The 20,269-nt window shown below is 34.7% G+C and overlaps 1 protein-coding gene across 4 annotated transcripts in view; it reads left to right on the top strand.

Moving 5' to 3' along the window:
* Positions 1–16,849, top strand: part of KRIT1 (KRIT1 ankyrin repeat containing) — a 41,003-nt gene extending 24,154 nt beyond the window's left edge. For all 4 annotated transcript variants that reach the window (XM_042917588.1, XM_042917586.1, XM_042917584.1 and 1 more), the window contains exons 11-17: positions 704–860; positions 2,635–2,786; positions 7,939–8,105; positions 8,843–8,930; positions 9,516–9,722; positions 15,757–15,873; positions 16,360–16,849. In XM_042917588.1, coding sequence (XP_042773522.1) covers positions 704–860; positions 2,635–2,786; positions 7,939–8,105; positions 8,843–8,930; positions 9,516–9,722; positions 15,757–15,873; positions 16,360–16,428 — 957 coding nt within the window. In that variant the 3' untranslated portion in view covers positions 16,429–16,849. The remainder of the gene's footprint in view (positions 1–703; positions 861–2,634; positions 2,787–7,938; positions 8,106–8,842; positions 8,931–9,515; positions 9,723–15,756; positions 15,874–16,359) is intronic.
* Positions 16,850–20,269: the final 3,420 nt, after the last annotated feature.

Raw genomic sequence — 20,269 nt, 5'->3', positions numbered from 1 at the left:
GAAAGACAAATGCTGTATGACTTCACATATATGTGGAATCAACAAAACAAAAACAAAAAAACAGACTCTTAAATATAGAGAACAAAGTGGTGGTTGCTAGAGGGGAGGAGGGTGAGAGAAGGGCAAAATAGGTGACAGGAATTTTTTTTTTTAATGTATTGAAAATATTATTACTCTCTGAGATTTTTCTGAAGAGGAGGAAAGAAAATGGCTCAAGGTCCGTTGTTCCATAACTTTCATGTGTATGGTCTTCCATCACAGATTCCTCTTAGGACAAATTACTGCTAGTACACATTTCTACCATATAATCTTTAGCCCACTAGACTCATAAGATACTTGACTAACACCAGATTTAGTAACCAAGTCTGTATCCCCCATAGGATACCTACTTTGTACATGAAGAGCTTTAAAACATTTCCTAGAAGAATCCAAAGTTGAATATTTTTTAGGAATCATTCACCTTAGTCTCTCAAGCTTACATGATCATGAATCATCCAGAGGAAAAAAAAGTGGAAAATATACATAATGGAAATAAAACTTTTTTAAATAATGCCAACAGATACTCACTTGAAGTAGTTTCCTGTTATTTTCCATTTTAGAAATCTATAATAAAGCATATGAAGTTGAAACTGAAGCATTTTGTTAGGTTGGGATATATAATTTCTAACCAGATTGCATAATTTATTATTGTCTTTTGTCCTAGTATGAAAAAGTTCGGATATACAGAATGGATGGATCATACCGTTCTGTTGAACTGAAACATGGAAATAATACCACAGTGCAGCAGATAATGGAAGGAATGCGTCTCTCTCAAGAAACACAGCAATATTTCACTATTTGGATCTGTTCAGAAAACCTCAGTAAGAAAGTTGTTACTCTGTTGTGTAAACCTCACTATTTTTGAGAGTAGGTTGGCAAACTTAAGTATAGCGTCAGTTTTTTAATGACTTTCACATTTTCAAATGATACAGTGATCTTCTCTTGTATATAAATTACTAGCATTCCAACTGTTGAAATAGGTAAGCCTCTGGGCCCCGCATCCCTTGCTTCATTCAAAGCAATTTTTAATCATTTTAAAACTTCTTCTTTAACCATGGAATTTAACTTGAATTCCATTAAATGTATTGCTCCTCCAACTTGCCTTTATTGTCAGTGCTCATTTCACCTGAAATAATGCAAATATTTTTTGTGTTAGTTTTCTATCAAATCTTTTTTTTAAATTTTTTTTTTAACATTTATTCATTTTTGAGACACAGGGAGAGACAGAGCATGAGTGGGAAAGGAGCAGAGAGAGAGGGAGACATAGAATCTGAAGCAGGCTCCAGGCTCTGAGCTGTCATCCCAGTGCCCAACGTGGGATTCAAACTCACAGACCGTGAGATCATGACCTGAGCTGAAGTCAGATGCTTAACCAAGACTGAGCCACCAGGCGCCCCTCTATCAAATATTTTCATTTAAAATTATCCTGATGTCACTATAGATTTGTCTTTCAAACAAATACTGCAAATATATAAAGGAATTAATTGAGGTTATTGTGATTGGTTAATGATTTGTCTTTTTTTTTAACTCTAGATTCCACTGATTGTATCATAAATAGGCTATCATGGAATTAAAGATCTTATATACATTTGATACATTTTGTTTGTTTTAGGAATTATCATAATTCTTATATTCTTTAATTTTTTACAGATTTTGTTTGTTTGTTTCTTTCTTTATAAGTAGGCTCCTTGCTCAGCACAGAGCCCAATGCCAGGCTTGAACTCATGACCCTGAGATCAAGACTTGAGCTGAAAGCAAGAGTTGGAGGCTTAACCGACTGAATTACTCAGGCACCCTTTTAAGATTTTATTTTTAAGGGGCGCCTGGGTGGCTAAGTCAAATGGCCTGGGTGGCTATGTCGGTTTAGTGTCTGACTCTTGATGTCAGTTCATGTCATGATCCCAGGATTGTGGGATCAAGCCCCATGTTGGGCTCCATGCTGAGCATGGGGCCTGCTTAAAATTCTTCCTCTTCTCCCTCTGCCTCTCTCCCCTTTGCCCCGTGCATGCTCTCTCTAATTAAAAAAGAAAAAAAATTTTATTTCTAAGTAATCTCTATACCCGACATGGGGCTCAAACTTAAAACCCTAAGATCAAGAGTCATATTCTCTACAAACTGGGCCACCTAGGCGCCCCTCATAATTCTTAAATTCTTTTTTTTTTAATGTTTATTTATTTATTTTGAGAGTGAGTGAGTGCGTGTGTGTGCAGGAGTCAGGGGGCTGGGGAGGAGGTAGGGAGAGAGGAGAGAACCAGAGAATCCCATCCCAAGTGGGCTCTGCCCTGTTAGCACAGAACCTTGCGTGGGGCCTATCCCAGGATCCATGAGACCATGACCTGAGCTGAAATCAAGAGTTGGGTGCCCAATCAACTGAGCCACCTGGGCACCTCCATAATTCTTACATTCTTAAAAACAAAAGCTCTTCACCTAAAATTGGGTAGTAATATTATTGGTTAAAGTCAGCGTTGATTAGAATTTAGACCTTTACTTTGTGTGTATTCAGCACTTAAGTACAGATAATTTAATACAAATTTTCCATGTGTTGATATAATTTATTTTTACATTATCATTTATAAAAGGAAAGATGTTTTTCAGGCCTTCAACTCAAGCCTTATCATAAACCATTGCAACATGTTCGTGACTGGCCAGAAATACTTGCTGAATTAACTAATTTGGATCCCCAAAGAGAAACACCACAGCTTTTCCTAAGAAGAGATGTGAGACTTCCTTTGGAAGTTGAAAAAAAGGTTTGTGTGGAAATCTTATTTTAGTCATTTAAATACACAGAATCTATTGAGTTCCTGTGGTAGGCACTAGAAATAAAAATTGTGCTTTTCCTGTATGAGGACGAGGAGATTTTCTGTTTTTCTGTTCAATCCTTACATCCCTGGGGTAAGTGGTAGAGTTTGAGTTAGTCTACTTACAAAGCCCCTGGTTGGTTTTCCTATTTCTACCTTCATTGTTGTAGAAACAAAAGAAATAGAGAATCTATTGTAAAGAGAATTAGCAACCAGATGGAAGATGGATTATACAAAAAAAAAAGTTTTTAGTATAGTTAGGAAGTACAGTATCAAAGATAAATTTAATAAAGTGCTAATCAGTGGTAAACTTCAGACGAGCAAAGAGATATGTTGATGTGGGAGGAGAAAAGAAAATATATTCTGAATGGAGAAGATTATATTGGCAAAGGGGCTATAAAAAAGTTATTCTCAAAAGTCAGTAAGTGGCTATTTTCAAATCAAGCAGAAATTATATAGATAGTAAAAAATGAGAATAGAATTTACATTTGATAAAAAGATCTGTTCCATACAAGTACACTTGGATTTGAATTTCTGTAAATTTTAGAGGATGTGGGATAATGCTATCTGAAAGATGAATGGACAACAAATAAATTTAAGGTAGATATCACAAGTTAAACTAAGTGTGAAGGTTAACTACAAGAGTAGCTTTGAAATTGAAGAAAAAAAGTTTCAAGGTCTCATAACTTTGGTGAAGAAAAAATATACAGTGCATTTCCTGATTGTTATCCAAGGGAATATTAAACAGACAAGGTTAAGCAAAGTTATATGAAAAGTTCAGTGGCCATGTACAAACTTGATAAATGTTTTGTATCTAACTATTCATATTGTCCCTTTTATATTATCAAACCAAAGATAGACTTGATCCTCTCACTGAAATATACTGGCAGTTACATAAAGAGTGTATGAAACTTACCAAAAACAAAGATCTTAATTATTCATTAAAAAATGTGTTAGATTTTCATAAGTAGAACAAAGAGAAAAAAAAATAATTTATCATCTCAATTGACACAGAAAAGATAGTTGACAAAATCCAATACCCTTTCATGATAAAACTCTTATAATAGGAATAGATGGGAACTTCCTCAACATGATAAATGGCATTTATGAAAAACCTACAGCTAACATACTCGATGAAAGGCTGAAAGCTAAGATCATGAAAAAGACAAGGATGCAGCTTTCACCAATGCTATTTAACACTAACCAGAGCAATTAGATGAAGGAAGGAAGGAAGGAAGGAAGGAAGGAAGGAAGGAAGGAAGGAAAAAAATAAAAAGCATCCATACTGGAAAGGAAAAAAATAAAACTATTCGCAAATGACATGATCCTATATAGAGGATCCACAAAAAAGCTATTAGGGGTAATAAATAGATTCAACAATGTGCAAGTTACAAGCTTAACACACAAGAATCAGTGGTTTCTACATACATCAATGAACAACCAAAAAAGGAAATTAAGAAATTAATTAAAATAGCATCTTAAAGAAAATGCTAGGAATAAATTTAACAAAAGAGGTGCAAGACTTGTACACTCAGAACTATAAAACATACTGAAAAAACTAAAGATCTGTGTAACTGGAAAGACATCTGTGTTAAGGGTAGGAAGATTTAATATTGTTAAGATGTCCACACTAGCCAAGCATGTACTGATTTACCACATTATCCAAAAAAAAATTCCAAAAGCCTTTTTGTAGAAGTGGAAAAGGCAATCCTTAAATTCATATGTAATTACACAGGGCCTTGAATAGCTAAAGCAACCTTGAAAAAAGAATAGAGTCGAGGGATTCACACTTCCAATTTCAAAACTTACTACAAAAGCCACAGTAATTAGGGACAATTATATAGGCCAGTGGATTAGAAACGAGAGTACAGAAATAAACCCAATACATCTATAACCAAAATCTATAGTCAGCTGATTTTTGACAAGGGTGCCAATGAAAAAAGAGTGGTCTTTTCAACAGATGGTGCAAAAGTATGAAATTGGACCCTGAATCACACCATATATAAAAGTTAACTCACTGGATCAACAACCTAAATGTAAGAGCTAAAAACCATAAAGCTCTTAGAAGCAAACCAACAGATAAACCTTCATGACCTTAGATTTGGCAATGGATTTTTTTTTTAAGCTTACTCATTTATTTTGAGAGTGAGAGAGAATGTGCAGGGGGAGGGTGACAGAGAGGGAGAGAGAATCCCAAGCAAGCTCCATGGTGTGGGCCTGACATGGGGCTTGAACTCAAAAATTGTGAGATCATGACCTCAGTCGAAACCAAGGGTTAGACACTCAACTGACAGCTACTCAGGTGCCCCTGGCAATGGATTTTTAAATAGGACACCAAAACTGTGAGCAACAAAAGAAAGTATACATAAATTGGACTTCAAAATTAAAAACATTTGTGCATAAAAGGATATTATCAAGAAAGTGAAAAGACTATTTACAGAATGGGAGCTACAACTCAACAACAAAAAGACGACCCAGTTAAAATGGGCAAAAGACTTGATTTCTCCAGTGAAGATACACAAATGACTAAGAAACTTGTGAAAAGATGCTCAACGTCAATGGTCATTAGGGAAATGTACATCAAAACACAATGAGAATCTTCTTCACACCTCCTAGGATGGCTATTTTAATTAAAAAAAAGAAAATAATGAATTTTGGTAAAGTTACAAAGAATTTGTCATCCTTATACATTGCAGGTAGGAATGTAAAATGGAATAGCTGCTGTGGAAAACAATAGCGGTTCTCAGAAAAACTAAACACAATTACCATATGATCCAGTAGTTCCACTCTTTGATATATACCTGAAGATTTAAAAATAGGAACTTAAACATATCTATATGCCAGTGTTCAAAGCAGCATTAGTCACAATAACCGAAATGGTGGAAACAAACTAAGTTTCCATCAAGAGATGAATGGATAAACAAAACGTGGTATACACATAAAATGGAATATTATTCAGCCATAAAAAGAAATGAAGTTCTGATACATGCCATGACATGGATAAACCTTGAGAACATTATGCTAAGTGAAATAAGCCAAGCCAGATGCAAGAAGAGCACAAATATTGTATGATTCTACTTACACTAAGTATCTAGAATAAGAAAATTCATGAAGTAAATTAGTGGTCACTACAGGTGTTAGAGAGAGTGTGGAGTTACTGCTTAGTGGTTAACAGTTTCTGAATGATGAAAAAGTTGTGTAAATAGTGATATTTGTACAACATTGTGAATGTAATTAATGTCACTGAATTATACACTTAAAATGGTTAAAATATTTTTTGTTATGTGTATTTTAGCACAGTTAAAAAAAATATTAGGTCCATAAAGTCTGCAAGTAATTTAAGTATACTCAGTCTATCTTCCTTCTCCACCTAAGTAATATTTTAAAAGTTGATTGGTGGAGAAAAAGAGCAATAACGATAAAACTTGGATGATAAATTAATTGCATTATTATAAAGAATATAAAGTGAACTCAGGTGAAAAAGAAGCAAAGTTTAGTAAGTACCTTAAGACAAATCAGAATATAATGATCATCTGATAAGATAGTTGTGTTCTTTCATTATGTAATTAAGAAATTCCAATTTGTACTGTCTGAAAAATGGAAGAATTACATTTATTGGTTGCATTATTCCTTTAGGATGAAAATGGCCTGATTTCATTAGTAAAGAATAATTGTTGACTAATGCTCACTAAATACACTGTTAGGAATTATAACGCTTAACTACTCAAACTCTTTAAATTCACTGTTAATTTTGAGAAATTAAAGCCCATAGGAAAGTTGAAAAGGTAATAAAATTCATTAAATTCACTAATGGCTAATATTTTGCTTTATTTCCTTCATCTTCTCTATTTTTTCTTTATGAACCATTTAAAAGTGTGTTGCAGACATCATAGCACTTAATCCCTACATATTTTACATGTATCTCCTAAGAAAAAGGACATATGAACCTTTTTCAACCATTTTCAGCCTAGAAAAATTAATATTTCCATAATAATGTCTGATATGTGATCCATATTCAGATTTTCCCCAATTGTTTAAAAGTCTTTTTTTTATAGCCCCCATATGTAGGATCTAGTCAAGGTTCATAATTTCTATTTGGTTGTTATCTCTTTAGTCACTTTTAATCTAGAACACTCCTCCCACCTTTTTTCCCCGTGAAATTCTCTTTTAGGTTTTTAATATTATATAGAGCATTATAGGATATTATTTTAGTTAGTAAGACAAAAGTAACTTTTACCACAGGGAATTGAGATCACTTTGAATTATATTTGGAAATCCTTTAAGTATTCATTCAGAAACTCTAAAATTGGTGACTATTTCTAAGCATAGGTATATTCTATAGGCTAGCTTTTTTCAATCTTTGTTAATCCTACTTGATAAAGTGAAACTTCATGACGTTTTTGAAACTTAGGGAAAAATCTTCTGCTCTCCTTTAGTGTTATTTGGAAGTACCAAGTAGTTTTAGTCAAATGAAATAAAAAATGTTTTAAAATAAAATTTTTTAAAACTACATGTACACTTCTAGGAATTAATACACTTTCTTGTATTTTCCTTGAGGTTCACTACTATATCATATGAAACATGTAGAATAATGTTTGAGGAATATAATTGATTTAGGTAAAATTGTGGTAGAAATTATCCATATCCATAAACTAATGATAATCTTTTATTAGACTGTAAATCAGAGGTTAACAAACTATAGCCTATTGCTGTATCTGACCTGCTGTTTATTTTTATATATTTGGTAAGGTATTAAAGTTTGAAAAAATTCAAAAGGATAATATATCATGTCATGTGAAAATTTTATGGGTACCAAATTTTGGTACCCATATGTAAAGTGTTATTACAACACCATCACAGACCTGTTTGTTACTGTATTGTCTATGGATGCTTTTGTGCTCAGAGAGACTATGTGACTCATAAAGCTTCAAATATTACTCTCTGGCCCTTAACAGGAAAAATTTGTCAACCCCTGCTCTAAATAACAGCTCATTTATATACAAATATGTAGCGTTTGTTTTTCCATATTAGACAGTGACAAGTTGTATATTTCTAACAGGAAATTGTAGCCCAATAACCAAATTCTGCTTTTTCTTTTAAGATTGAAGACCCACTAGCTATTCTTATCCTCTTTGATGAAGCCAGATATAATTTATTAAAGGGCTTTTATACAGCTCCTGACACTAAACTGATAACATTGGCAAGTCTACTGTTGCAAATAGTTTATGGAAATTATGAGAGTAAGAAACACAAGCAAGGTTTCCTAAAGTAAGTATTTAATACAGTATGTGGTCTTGTGCTATGTTCAAGATTCTATTTAACCAAGAAAGTTTAAAAATGTTGTTAAGAAATATTTATACTTTGGTTTGGAACTAGAGGATATGAGGAGGCATGAAATGAAGGGAAAAAATGGTAAAGCATTCTTAAAGTTATATTCTCTCCAAAATTATTTTTCTTACGTTTGACTCTTGTTTGATACACCTTTTTTTTTTTTTTTAAAGATTTTATTTTTTTAAGTAATCTCTACACCCAACATGGGGCTCAAACCCACAACTCTGACATCAAGAGTCACATGCTCTACTGACGGGCACCCCTTGATATACCTTATATTTTTTCTTTAACTTATCTTTATTATATGTTTAAATATAAGTTCATTAAAACCTGACTTGATAAGTAGTAGAAAATGTCATAAGGCAGATTTCAGTTTTTGAGAAAAAACGCTGAGGTTTTAAACACTGAAGTTTGTTTATTGTAGTTTTCAATTTTCAAAAGTATTTTGTGGTTATTGAAAGAAGAAACATTCTCTTAAATGAGAATGTTAGGATTGTGGCTTTTGCTTAAAATTTTTAGAGTTCTCTAATATTTTACAATATATATTTTTCAGCTCAAAAATCATGTTACTTAAAAAAAATCATGTTATTTAAAGCAATTTGTTTCTGAGTGAGTTATGTACTTTAACTACTAAAGATGATTTATTTAAAGCATGTTGGCCTGTTTGCTTACAGTGAAGAAAACCTAAAATCCATTGTACCTATTACCAAATTGAAAAGTAAGGCACCTCACTGGACAAACCGAATACTTCATGAATATAAGGTAAGCTGTTTAACAGAAATAAAAAGACATTTTATACCCTAGTTGAAATTTTGTAAATTAAATCGTGTAATATGTTTTAAATGTAGTTACATTAAATTTGTAGTACTGAAATTAAAAATTCATCTTCTAGTTCACATGAAACTGAAAGTAGCATATTTTTATTTTTAATAATGTGGAATCTTTTACTGAATACCTTCTATATGCTGGATACTGTGGTAAGGAATAGAGATTAAACACACACACACACACACACACACATACACACACACCTCACACACCATGTTCTATATGCTGGATACTGTGGTAAGAACTAGAGATTAAACACACACCTCACACACCATGAAATTATACACTATCCTTGTCCATGAAACACTTAAAACCTAATAGAATAGACAAGCACTATTTTTATACTTTGATATTTCTTTCTTTTTTGAAGTATTAAGAACTGCTCTTGGGATAGTTCACACAATTTTATTCTTCTCTGGGGGCAGCCACGATTTTAGAAACTGCTTAGTTGACCTACTTGGATTATCAAAAGTGTGTTCTCTTTTCACATCTCTTTTATTTTACCTTATTTGTTTTTAGAATCTTAGTACAAGTGAGGGTGTCAGTAAAGAAATGCATCACCTTCAGCGCATGTTCTTACAGAATTGTTGGGAAATTCCTACATATGGAGCAGCTTTTTTCACAGGACAGATATTTACAAAGGCAAGCCCCAGCAATCATAAAGTCATCCCTGTGTATGTAGGAGTGAATATAAAAGGACTTCATCTTCTCAACATGGAAACTAAGGTAGATTTTCAGCTTTACAGCTGTTTTTGACCAATGTCTTAAAAAAATTGTACCAGCATACCTGAAAAATCTAGAAATGACATATATAAAAGTATTCATTGCAATTTTATTTATAATAGCAAAGGAAGAGGGATGAAAAGTAAATGATTGTCAACAAAGTGTTAATTATTAACATTAATTGTATTCTATAATTATGTAATGTATTAATCATAGTACATTTCTACATTGAAATACTGTGCAGCCATATAAAAGAATGAAGAATGTAGAGAATGATTTCCAAGATATATTTAGTGAAAAAGTACATTGGTGGACCATATGTAATATGCTGTTATTTGTGTAAAAACGAGGGGAAGTCAAGACCATATTTACATGAATACATATTGCTTGTGTATGAATAAAAAGTTTCATGAAGCCTTTAGAGAAGGCAACCAGGTAACTGGAAACAAGAGTAGAAGGGAAACTTTACTAAGTACCATTTTGCAACTTAAAATTTTTTTAACTGTGATTATATTACCTATTTTAAAAATCAATTAAGTTTAAATGAAAAAATACAGGTTAAAAAAAGAAAAATATATTGGGGTGCTCAGTCGGTTAAGCATATGACTCTTGATTTTGGCTCAGGTCATGATCTCATGTTTTGTGAGATTGGGCTGGTGTTGGACTCTGTACTGACAGCACGAAACCTGCTTGGGATTTCCTGTCTCCCTCTCTCTCTGCCCCTCCCCTGTGTTTGCACATGCTCTTTGTCTCTCAAAATAAATAAATAAACATTAGAAAAAAGAAAAATGTAATACCTGTCACAAGGGATTCACTTTGAAAAGCAGAATTAGTTATAGGAGCCTTTTGGGGAACAGGCAAGATGAAGTATGGAAGGGATTCAGACCTTTCCCATCAGAGGCTTGTTACTATATTATATTCCTTTTTCTAATCAAAGTTGTTATATATAAAATATGGAATTATGAATCATTTTTAGCATATTTAACACATTTATCTGGATGAACAGCTTTCTAGCTTTAATAGCTAATAAAAATCAAGTTTATTTTGTTCATTCAGATTTGTTTAAGAATAGACCATTTCAGGTCTGTTAAAGTAATAACTAAGCTTATACATTAGAAAAGGTATTTTAGGGGTACCTGGGTGGTTCAGTTGGGTAAGCGTCCGACTTCAACTCAAGTCATGATCTCACGGTTCGTGAATTTGAGCCCCACATTGGGCTCTGAGCTGATAGCTGGGAGCTCGGAGCCCAGATCCTGCTTCGGATTCTGTGTCTCCCTCTCTCTCTGCCTCCCTTTCTCCCCTGCTTGCACTTGGTCTCTCTCTTTCTCTCTCTCAAAAATAAACATACATTTTAAAAAAAATTAGAAAAGTCATTTTAGGTTAGGAAATTTTATCATAAACCTAATTTTTATTTTCACCATTTTTATAACCCTTACTTTGTAATCACATAACTTCTGAAAGTAGTTTAGTCACTTCATGATAACTCAGGATCATCCTTATGGGCAACAGCTATTTTTACCATGCTGTTAGATATGCCCGTGAATGGAGGTAGAGAATATGTACGGACATAGGGCTGAATAGGGACTGAATTCAGTAGCTTATCTAGAACTTGATTTTTTTTGAAGCCTCAGATGTCAGCTTGCTTTTGGATCATTTGCTTATTATCATTTTCTTTTTAAGCTACTTTACTCACAAAAAATAGCCTGCTTCTAATTAGTTTGTAACCAGTTTTCTATTTCTTTTGTACTAAGTTTATTAAAGGAAATCAAAGGAGAAACTCCCCTCACCATTTCAATAAATTTCTCCTCTGCTATTTCAGAGCATTTTATACAACATTTACAAATCCTTTACCAAACTGAATGGTGACGCTGTGGGTGTGATGCTGAGCCTTTTCTCTAAGCTATAGTTTATATTTGCCTTGGCAGCATTCCAGGTTTAGGCAACCATAAAATGTTTTATTTAGTTCCTAAATGATGGTTCAGCATTATAACATTTCACATGAATAATACTATGGTCCAGGAATCGAGTAAGTGAGATAGCAATTGGAGGCAGAGGATGATAACAATGTTATTAGTGAATAGTCTGCCTTTTTTAGGATAAGATGTTCGATTTCTAGAAATATAAATTAAAATGCTGTCCTTGGGTGATTAAACCAAAGAGTAATGATGTTTTCTGTCCACCTGATCATTACCTTGTGTTCTGTAAACCACTGATAAATTTACAGCACCTATGAAAGCTTTAAGATGATTATATTTTCTAATCATCAAAGGTGGGAGCAGGCAGCTTGTCCTCAGTTGTGTTAGAGTCATCAAGATATGCTAGGGTTGAATTTGACAAGTTTAGAATAAACAACTTCATTTGCAAAAATACCTTCATTTACATTAAAACTCTGCTTGGGATACAGTAGCTTCAGAGATTAATTCTCATGAAAACCCATAGAATACAGCTGTGTTTTTTATATCAATTACTTCTACCTTCTATATCTTGTTTCTCTTTGAAATAAGAGAGTTTTCCATTAGGGAGTATAACTCAGCCAATTTCATATGCTCATGAGAGCATACTTACATAAAATGTAGACACTATTGAATATATAACACACTGTGTTGTGAATCATTGTTTTACTATAGTGAATGTATTTCTGTTTCATAACTAACTGTGCTTGTTGATATATCTTTAACCATAATAGTACTATTGCCACACCCAAGCAATAGGTACCCTTTGCTGATGTCAGTTTATGTTGGCCATAATGAATGCCCTTCTGAAATAAAACTGGTTATTTAGATATCCACATAGTGTCATTCTTCCTGATCAGTTATCAACATCACTGTTTCTCCTGTCCACTGGCTGGCTATTTGCTACTTGTCACTTCTGTGGTTTTCCCTTTTCTGCGCTCAACTATTCCTGACATTTTCTCTTGTGCCTTTTGATTTCCCTCACTAAACAACTTGACCCTTTGTAGGTTTTATCTCGTAAAGAGAACTACTTTTTCCTTATAGAGTACACTGTATCTCTCAAAGCTACCATATGGACTCTGACTTTTCAGTTCCATTGAGCTGCTTTCATTATTGTGGGTTTCTCAATCTCTTCCTTTGTGCATAGCAACAAAACCTTTATTTTTAATGTACAACCCCAGTATTTTTGTTAGTATTTTAGCCCCCATATAATTGAGGACTTATACTACAGATGTATTTTTTTCTATATATTAAACTGTTTTGAGACCATATTAATGGACTATTTTTTGCTTCTTGATTAAACAAATTTCAAGCAACTGATCTAAAAAATAGACAATGTAAGGTATTACGATATCTTGACTCAAATGTTGGTAAATAGCTATTTTAGCATATCATATCCATAAAGTTATATTTTACAATATAAATACAGGTGGCTAATTTTAAAGAAGATGTTCTTAGTTTCCCATTATACATAATATACACTCATGTAAATTAATTGTACTGTTTCATTTAAGAACCTCACTTTTTTTTTAAGCTTATTTATTTATTTTGAGAGAGAGAGAAAGAGAGAACACAAGCAGGGGAGGGGGGAGAGAGAGAATCCCAAGCAGGCTCTGCACTATCAGCACAGACCCCTATGTGGGGCGGGAGCTCAAACCCACGCATGGGAGATCATGATCCTAGCCAAAACCAGGAGTCGGACACTTAACCAACTGAGCCACCCAGTGCCCCAGTTTAGGGCATTTTTAAAGTGAGGTTCTTGGTGTGCCTGGGTAGCTCAGTCTGTTAAGCACTGGACTTTTTTTTTTTTTTTTTTTTTTTAGTTTTTGTTAATGTTTATTTTAGAGAGAGAGCGCGAGCAAGGTGGGGGAGGGGGGAGGGCAGAGAAAGAGGGAGACACAGGATCTGAAGCAGGTTCCAAGCTCTGAGCTGTTAGCACAGAGCCCCGTGAGGAGCTCAGACTTGTGAACTGCGAGATCATGACCTGAGCTGAAGTTGGATGCTCAACCGACCAAGCCACCTAGGCATCCCAGCACCAGATTCTTGATTTGGCTCAGGTCCTGATCTCATGGTTTGTGAGTCCAAGCCCCATGTCAAGCTCTGCGCGGACAGCACAGAGCCTGCTTGGGATTATGCTTCTCCCTTTCTCTGCCCCCCACCCCACACTTGCTGTCTCTCTGTCTCTCATAATTAATAAATAAACTTCAAGAAGTATGAAAATTATTTTTTAAAATGCCCTAAAACCACATCCTTTTCACATAACATTAATTACCTGTAATAAGGGGGCCGGGGTGGCTCAGTCATTTGAGCATCTTACTCTGGGTTTCAGTTCAGGTCATGATCTTATGGTTGTAAGATCAAGCCCCACCCCAGGCTCTGTGCTGAGCACCCAACCAGCTTGGGATTCTTTCTCTCTCTCTCTCTCTGCCCCTCCCCTGCTTGTGCATGCACTTTCTCTCTCTCTCAAAATAAATAAAAATAAACATGTTATCAACATTTTAAGAACTGCTAGTCATAGAAAGCAATTTTTTTATGCTTTATTTATTTTTGAGAGAAAGAATGTGAGCAGGGGAGGAGCAGAGAGAGAGAGGGAGGGAGGGAGGGAGGGAGGGGCAGAGAGATGGGGACAGAAGATCAAAGCAGGTTCTGCGCTGACAGCATCAAACCCGATGCCAGGGTTCAAACTCACAAACCTGAGCTCAAGTCTGACGCTTATCCAACTGAGCCACCCAAGTGCCCCTGAAAGCAAATGTTTTTAAACGTGTATTTTAAAGGATGCACAAACACTTTCTTTGTATATGTTTATATAAATAATATATTTTTAGGGCAAGAAAATGCAAGTTGCTAGGAGAAATTCATTTTAAAATAATCAAAAAAGTATATTGAATGCTTATTTAAATTTAAATTTTTTGTTAGGAAAGTGTAGGAATAGGGTTTTTTTTAATAGTTTTTTTTTTTTTTTGAAAATTTATTTATTTATTTTGAGTGGGGGGCAGAGAGAGACAGAATTTCAGGCATTAAATAATTTGATGAATTTATGAAGGCTATATTAATTATTAAAATTATGCTTATTTTTACCATAAATATATCACCGTACTTATTTTCAGTGAGATGGAATTGCTTAAGTCAACCTGTTACCTCATTACATAAATTTCAGATCTGAAAGTACTATGTGAATATTCAAAAGGTACTGAATAAAGTGAAAGGGATTTTTTTTTAACGTGCGGAAAGTAAAAACTTGTACATTTAATTTTCTTGAAAGTCACTGAGAGAATAGGCATCTTCTCAACTTTACTGAGACATAATTGACATAACATTGTATAAGTTTAAGGTGTACAATGGGTTGATTTGATATGTATTGCAAAATGATTAATACCATAGCATTAGCTAATACCTCCACCATGTTACATAATTGCCATTTTCTTTTTGTGATGAGAACACTTAAGATCTACTCTCTCAGTAACATGAACTATATAATATAGTATTATTACCTATAGTCACCATGGTGTACATTAGATCCCCAGAAATTACTCATCTTATACCTGAAAGTTTGTACTTCATGGCCGACATCTCATGTTGGCTGTCCCCCAGCCTCTGGTAGCCACCATTCTGTTTCTCTCTGTTTCTACGAGTTCAGCTTCTTTAGACTCCACATGTAAGCGATATCCTCTTTAGTCTTTTTCTGACTTATTTCACTTAACATAATGCCCTCAAGGTCTATCCATGTTGTTAAAAATGGCATTATTTTCTTCTTTCTGATGGCTGAATATTATTCTTGTGTGTGTGTGTGTGTGTGTGTGTGTGTGTGTGTGTGTGTACATACCACAGAATGGGCATCTTTAAAATGTTTGTCAGTGTGATACAAAAGATACCATTGCTGAAGGCAGTCTCCTAAGAGTCTACCAGATTCTGTGTGGTTCTGTACTTGAGGCTCTGTAAGGTTATTGAGGGAACTTTGAATACAATTTATTGTAACATTCAAAACCATTATGTTTGGACATGACTAGATCATTGTAGATAATAAGAGAAGATAGGTGTTGTTTTTAACATACATTTCAATATAACAATTTCTAATTATATTGCAGGCTTTACTCATCAGTCTTAAGTATGGTTGTTTTATGTGGCAATTGGGAGATGCTGATGCATGTTTTCAGATCCATAGTATGGAAAATAAAATGAGCTTTATAGTACACACAAAACAGGTAAGTACTTATCAGTTGCTCTGGACTTCTAACAATGAACTATTGTATTAGTAAAGATTCTTTTTTTTAAGTGACAATCCATTTTACTTCAAGGAAAACCTTTGATATTATGTGAAATTAAGATATTTAAGACCAAGGATAAAAGGCAGGCCTTTCCTAAGCAAATAAGCCAGAAACTTATCTGAATAATTTATTTAGTTTTATAACAATGAAACTCTGTTTTCTGACGTTTCTTTTAATTCTAGTTAGTATTCCCTATCTCTTTTATCCAGGTGTCTGTCAGGTAATCCTTCCCTCTTGATAAGTATTCTATCTGAGCCACTAGTTGCATCCTTCAAAGCCTTAGTACCCCCTCTATTCTTGATAAACTTCCTCTAATAAGAAAGTTTCTTTTCAGATAGATAGGGAACTGCTCGCTGCCATGTATGTCATTTACACATCCTTACATGTTTCACATTTACTGTTGACATATATTTTACTTTATAGGCTGGCCTTGTGGTAAAACTATTAATGAAGCTAAATGGACAGTTAATGCCCACCGAAAGAAATTCATGAGAGGAAAGCAGCTGATACTTAAACTACCACATTTTGTAATGCAGATTTTTTCCATGAAAGATTTCTTAAACTATCACTTTTAACAAGGCACTTAGTCTCTTGTAATATATGAATGTATACTACTACATTGTACAGAATCTGTACTTACGTTTGGTGTGTAATATACCAATTAGTTTTGTATAATATCCTCATAAGCTATTCTAATTTTTGAGAGAAACACATAAAAATATGTAGATTGATCATCTGTATAATAATGGACAAAATAGTAAGCTTTATAAAAAGTTATTTTTGGTAAATGGTAAAGAATTTGGAGTGGGATGTAATGAAATTAAAATATAGCTTTGGTATAACTTTGTGTGTCATTTCAGAATATACTGAAACTCAACATATTTGAATAAAGAAAATATATTTTCTATTTAAACCACGTAACACTGTTATTTCAAACATTTTTCTGTAATCTATGAACATCTCTCAGTATGTTTTTAAAATTCTTAGTTAAAATGTGTAACTAGTATAAGCTAGTATTTCTCAAAGTATAGTTCTTGAATCCCCTGCATCAAAATTAACCTGATGCTTCTTTAAACAAAGATTGCTGGGACTCAGTATATACAAGTTCATTCACTCTCTAGAAGTAACAGGACCTAGGAGTCTTAAGTTTTGGGTTTTTTTTCTGTTGAAATGATTCCAGATGCAGTAATGAATTTGGATTATTAAAGTAAATTACACAAAAGTGCCTGGCACATAAGTACTCATACGTAGACACACAGAGTAAGTGACAGTCTCTGGATATCAGTAGTTACATTTATTATGTACATGTTGTATTTTTATGATTTAGCCTGATGAATTATATTGCCTTTATCAAAGTAGATCACCAAATATCTGTTTCATTTAGGGGAGTACTGATATCATAGATGAGGAGCTCACTGAATTATGATGCTATTTAATAAGCTTAGAAACTGGTCTTTCTGAGCCAGTAGATGGATATGTTCTTAAATTTTTTTTTAAATTTTTTAATGTTCATTTTTGAGAGAGAGACAAAGTGCAAGCAGGGGAGGGGCAGAGAGAGAGAGACAGAATTCGAAGCAGGCTCCAGGCTCTGAGATGTCTGCACAGGGCCCAATGCAGGGCTTGAACATATGAACCGAACCATGAGATCATGACCTGAGCTGAAGTCAGACACTCAACTGATGGGCCACCCAGGCGCCCCTAGACTGATATGTTGCAGGTAAGTTCAGAGATACAATAGTCATATTTGAAGATGTCCTAAAGATTGCAGATACGTTTTATATATCAGAATTTAACCTTCACATTAATTTCTGTTTATTTCTAATGGTGCTCTGTCTGAGCCTTATTAAAATTATATATGATTAAGTAAATTGAATGAGAAAGCCTGCTTTATCTCTAATTCTATGCTAAATACTTTTGATTCTACATAGACAGTGCTCTGTTCAGTTTCATACCTTCCAGTGGCCTCAACTGTTGACTCCCAAACCTAATATTTCAGCCTCAGATTCTCTTCTGAACTCTGAATCTTAATTTCCAATTTCTTGCTGTTCTAACTCCACCTAAATGGCCTACAAAAAGAACGTCTATTTCATCACAGCTGGAAACCGAATTTGTTTACTTGCTCAATTCTATCCTTCCACTTGTATTCTGTTTGGTTAGTGGCACCATCAAATTGCAGCCAGTTGCTTATCCTGGAAATCTTGGAGTGGTCTTCAACTTCTCTCTCCTTTATTACCCTCGACATTCCACTTATCAAATCTTGTCAAATTTCTTATGAGTCCTTTCCTGTTTCCTTCCTCTCTAGTTGCCCTGCATCCGCCTTAGTTGAAGTCCTTCCCACCTGTTCCTAGGTTTGGTGTTACTTCCTCCGTTGCCTCCCCTGGCTGAGTCTGTACACTCTGCCCACTTATCTGCCACACTGGTGCCAAGTTGACCTTTCTTATGGATCTGATCATTTCATTACCCTCTGAAAGCTTTTCATGGTTCCTTACTATATTACAATTAAATTCCATGTCCTCAGTATTGAATGCAGGGCCCTTAATTACATGGTCACTAATGTTCCTATCCAAATTAATGTGTAACCACTTTTCCCACACTTATCCTGTGCTCCAACCCAGTGTTTCCTAATCCTGACACTGCAGTCACGTGAGGAGTTTCAATACATTATGACTCAATAAATCTAGGGTGGGGTTCAAGGATTTCTGTTGGTAAAGTATCCAGTGTGATTTTGATATACAGCTAGGGTTTAGAACTGCTCTTATAACCAACTTTAACTAGGAGTTAGCTGAATGCTTTTCCTTTCACAGAGGGAGGTGAGGATGCAATGCTACTACATCAAACAACTCCCTGCCCCATAGAATACAGTGTGCCCTCCTGGAGTTACACAGTAATGCAGCCTTGTAGAGAAGGGAAGGAAAGACTATTAACGTACCATGGCTATTAAAGGCTTAAAAATATATAGCATTAGAAAGTCAATTTTCAGGGGTACCTGGGTGACTCAGTCAGCTAAGTGTCTGACTCTTAATTTCAGCTCAGGTCGTGATCTCTTGGTTCATGGGATGAAGCCCCATATCAGGCTCTGTGCTGGCAGTGTGAAGCCTGCTTGGGGTTCTCTCTCTCCTCTTTCTGCCCCTCCTCTGCTTGTGCTCTGTCTCTCTCAAAATAAATAAATAAACGTTAAAAAAAAAAAAAGTCAATTTTCAAATAAGGTTTTGAGAGGAAAAACTGATCATTGTCTGTCAGACCATAACAAACCAGAAATAACCAATAATGGAGAAATGCAAGTAGGTTTTAATGAGTGCCTAGGATTGGCCAGGCATTATATGTGCACTGGGGATAAAAGACACCTTTTTCGTTTTCATCATTTTTCAATAAATTTGAGTGCCTTTTATATGCCAGGGATCCATTGCCAAGAAAAACAAAGCCCCTGCCTTTAGGGAACAAATTTTAATGAGGGAGACAATAAATACTCATGGAAATATATATTTATAAAATCTAGTAAGTGTGATGAAAGAAAAATAAGTGTATTATGTAAGCATAAAGAGGGAAACTTGATCTAGCCTTAGAGATCAGGAGAGGCACCCCTGAGCAAGTGGTGCTTAAGCTCGCATCTGAGGGATGAGAGTGACAGAAACATATGAGGGAGAAGGGAAATGGGATGAGATGTTTTGACCCCAAGAGTGGTCCTGGAGAATTGATACAATTTTCTCATTTTTAGCTAAGAAGTAAATTTAAACAATTGTTTATCCAAATCACAACAAATGAGTTTCCATTGTAGAAATAAAACCAGAACAGTTAACATTGCACATGATAAATGTATTAGGAAAAAAACTTGGCAAAGAACGTTACATCTTGTAAGATTTAAAGTTACCAAAACTGACCCCCCCAAAAATTAGACTTGATAGAAATATGTAAAAAAGTAAAACTGGCCACAGGTTTGTTTTTTTTTTTTAAAGTTTATTTCTTTTGAGAGAGAAAGAGAAAGCGAGCACAAGTTGGGGAGGGGCAGATAGAAAAGAGGGTGGAGAGAGAGAGAGAATCCCAAACAGGCTATGCTCTGTCATCTTGGAGCCTAACGTGGGGCTCAGTCTCATGAACCATGAGATTATGACCTGAGCTGAAATCAAGAGTCAGACACTCAACCGACTGAGCCACCCAGGGGCCCATGGTTCTTGACCAAATTTAATGGATAAATTGCCTCAATAAAATTTAAAATTTAATTTGAAGGGTGCCGGGGTGACTCAGTTGGTTAAGCAACTGACTCTTGGTTTCAACTCAGGTCATGATCTCACAGTCGAAGGATCAAGCCCTGCATTAGGCTTATGCTGACAGAGCC

This window comes from Panthera leo, chromosome A2, assembly GCF_018350215.1.
Source record: "Panthera leo isolate Ple1 chromosome A2, P.leo_Ple1_pat1.1, whole genome shotgun sequence".
Taxonomy (NCBI): domain Eukaryota; kingdom Metazoa; phylum Chordata; class Mammalia; order Carnivora; family Felidae; genus Panthera; species Panthera leo.
Note: the sequence above shows the minus strand (reverse complement) of the source record. Positions and strands in the feature narration are given on the sequence as shown.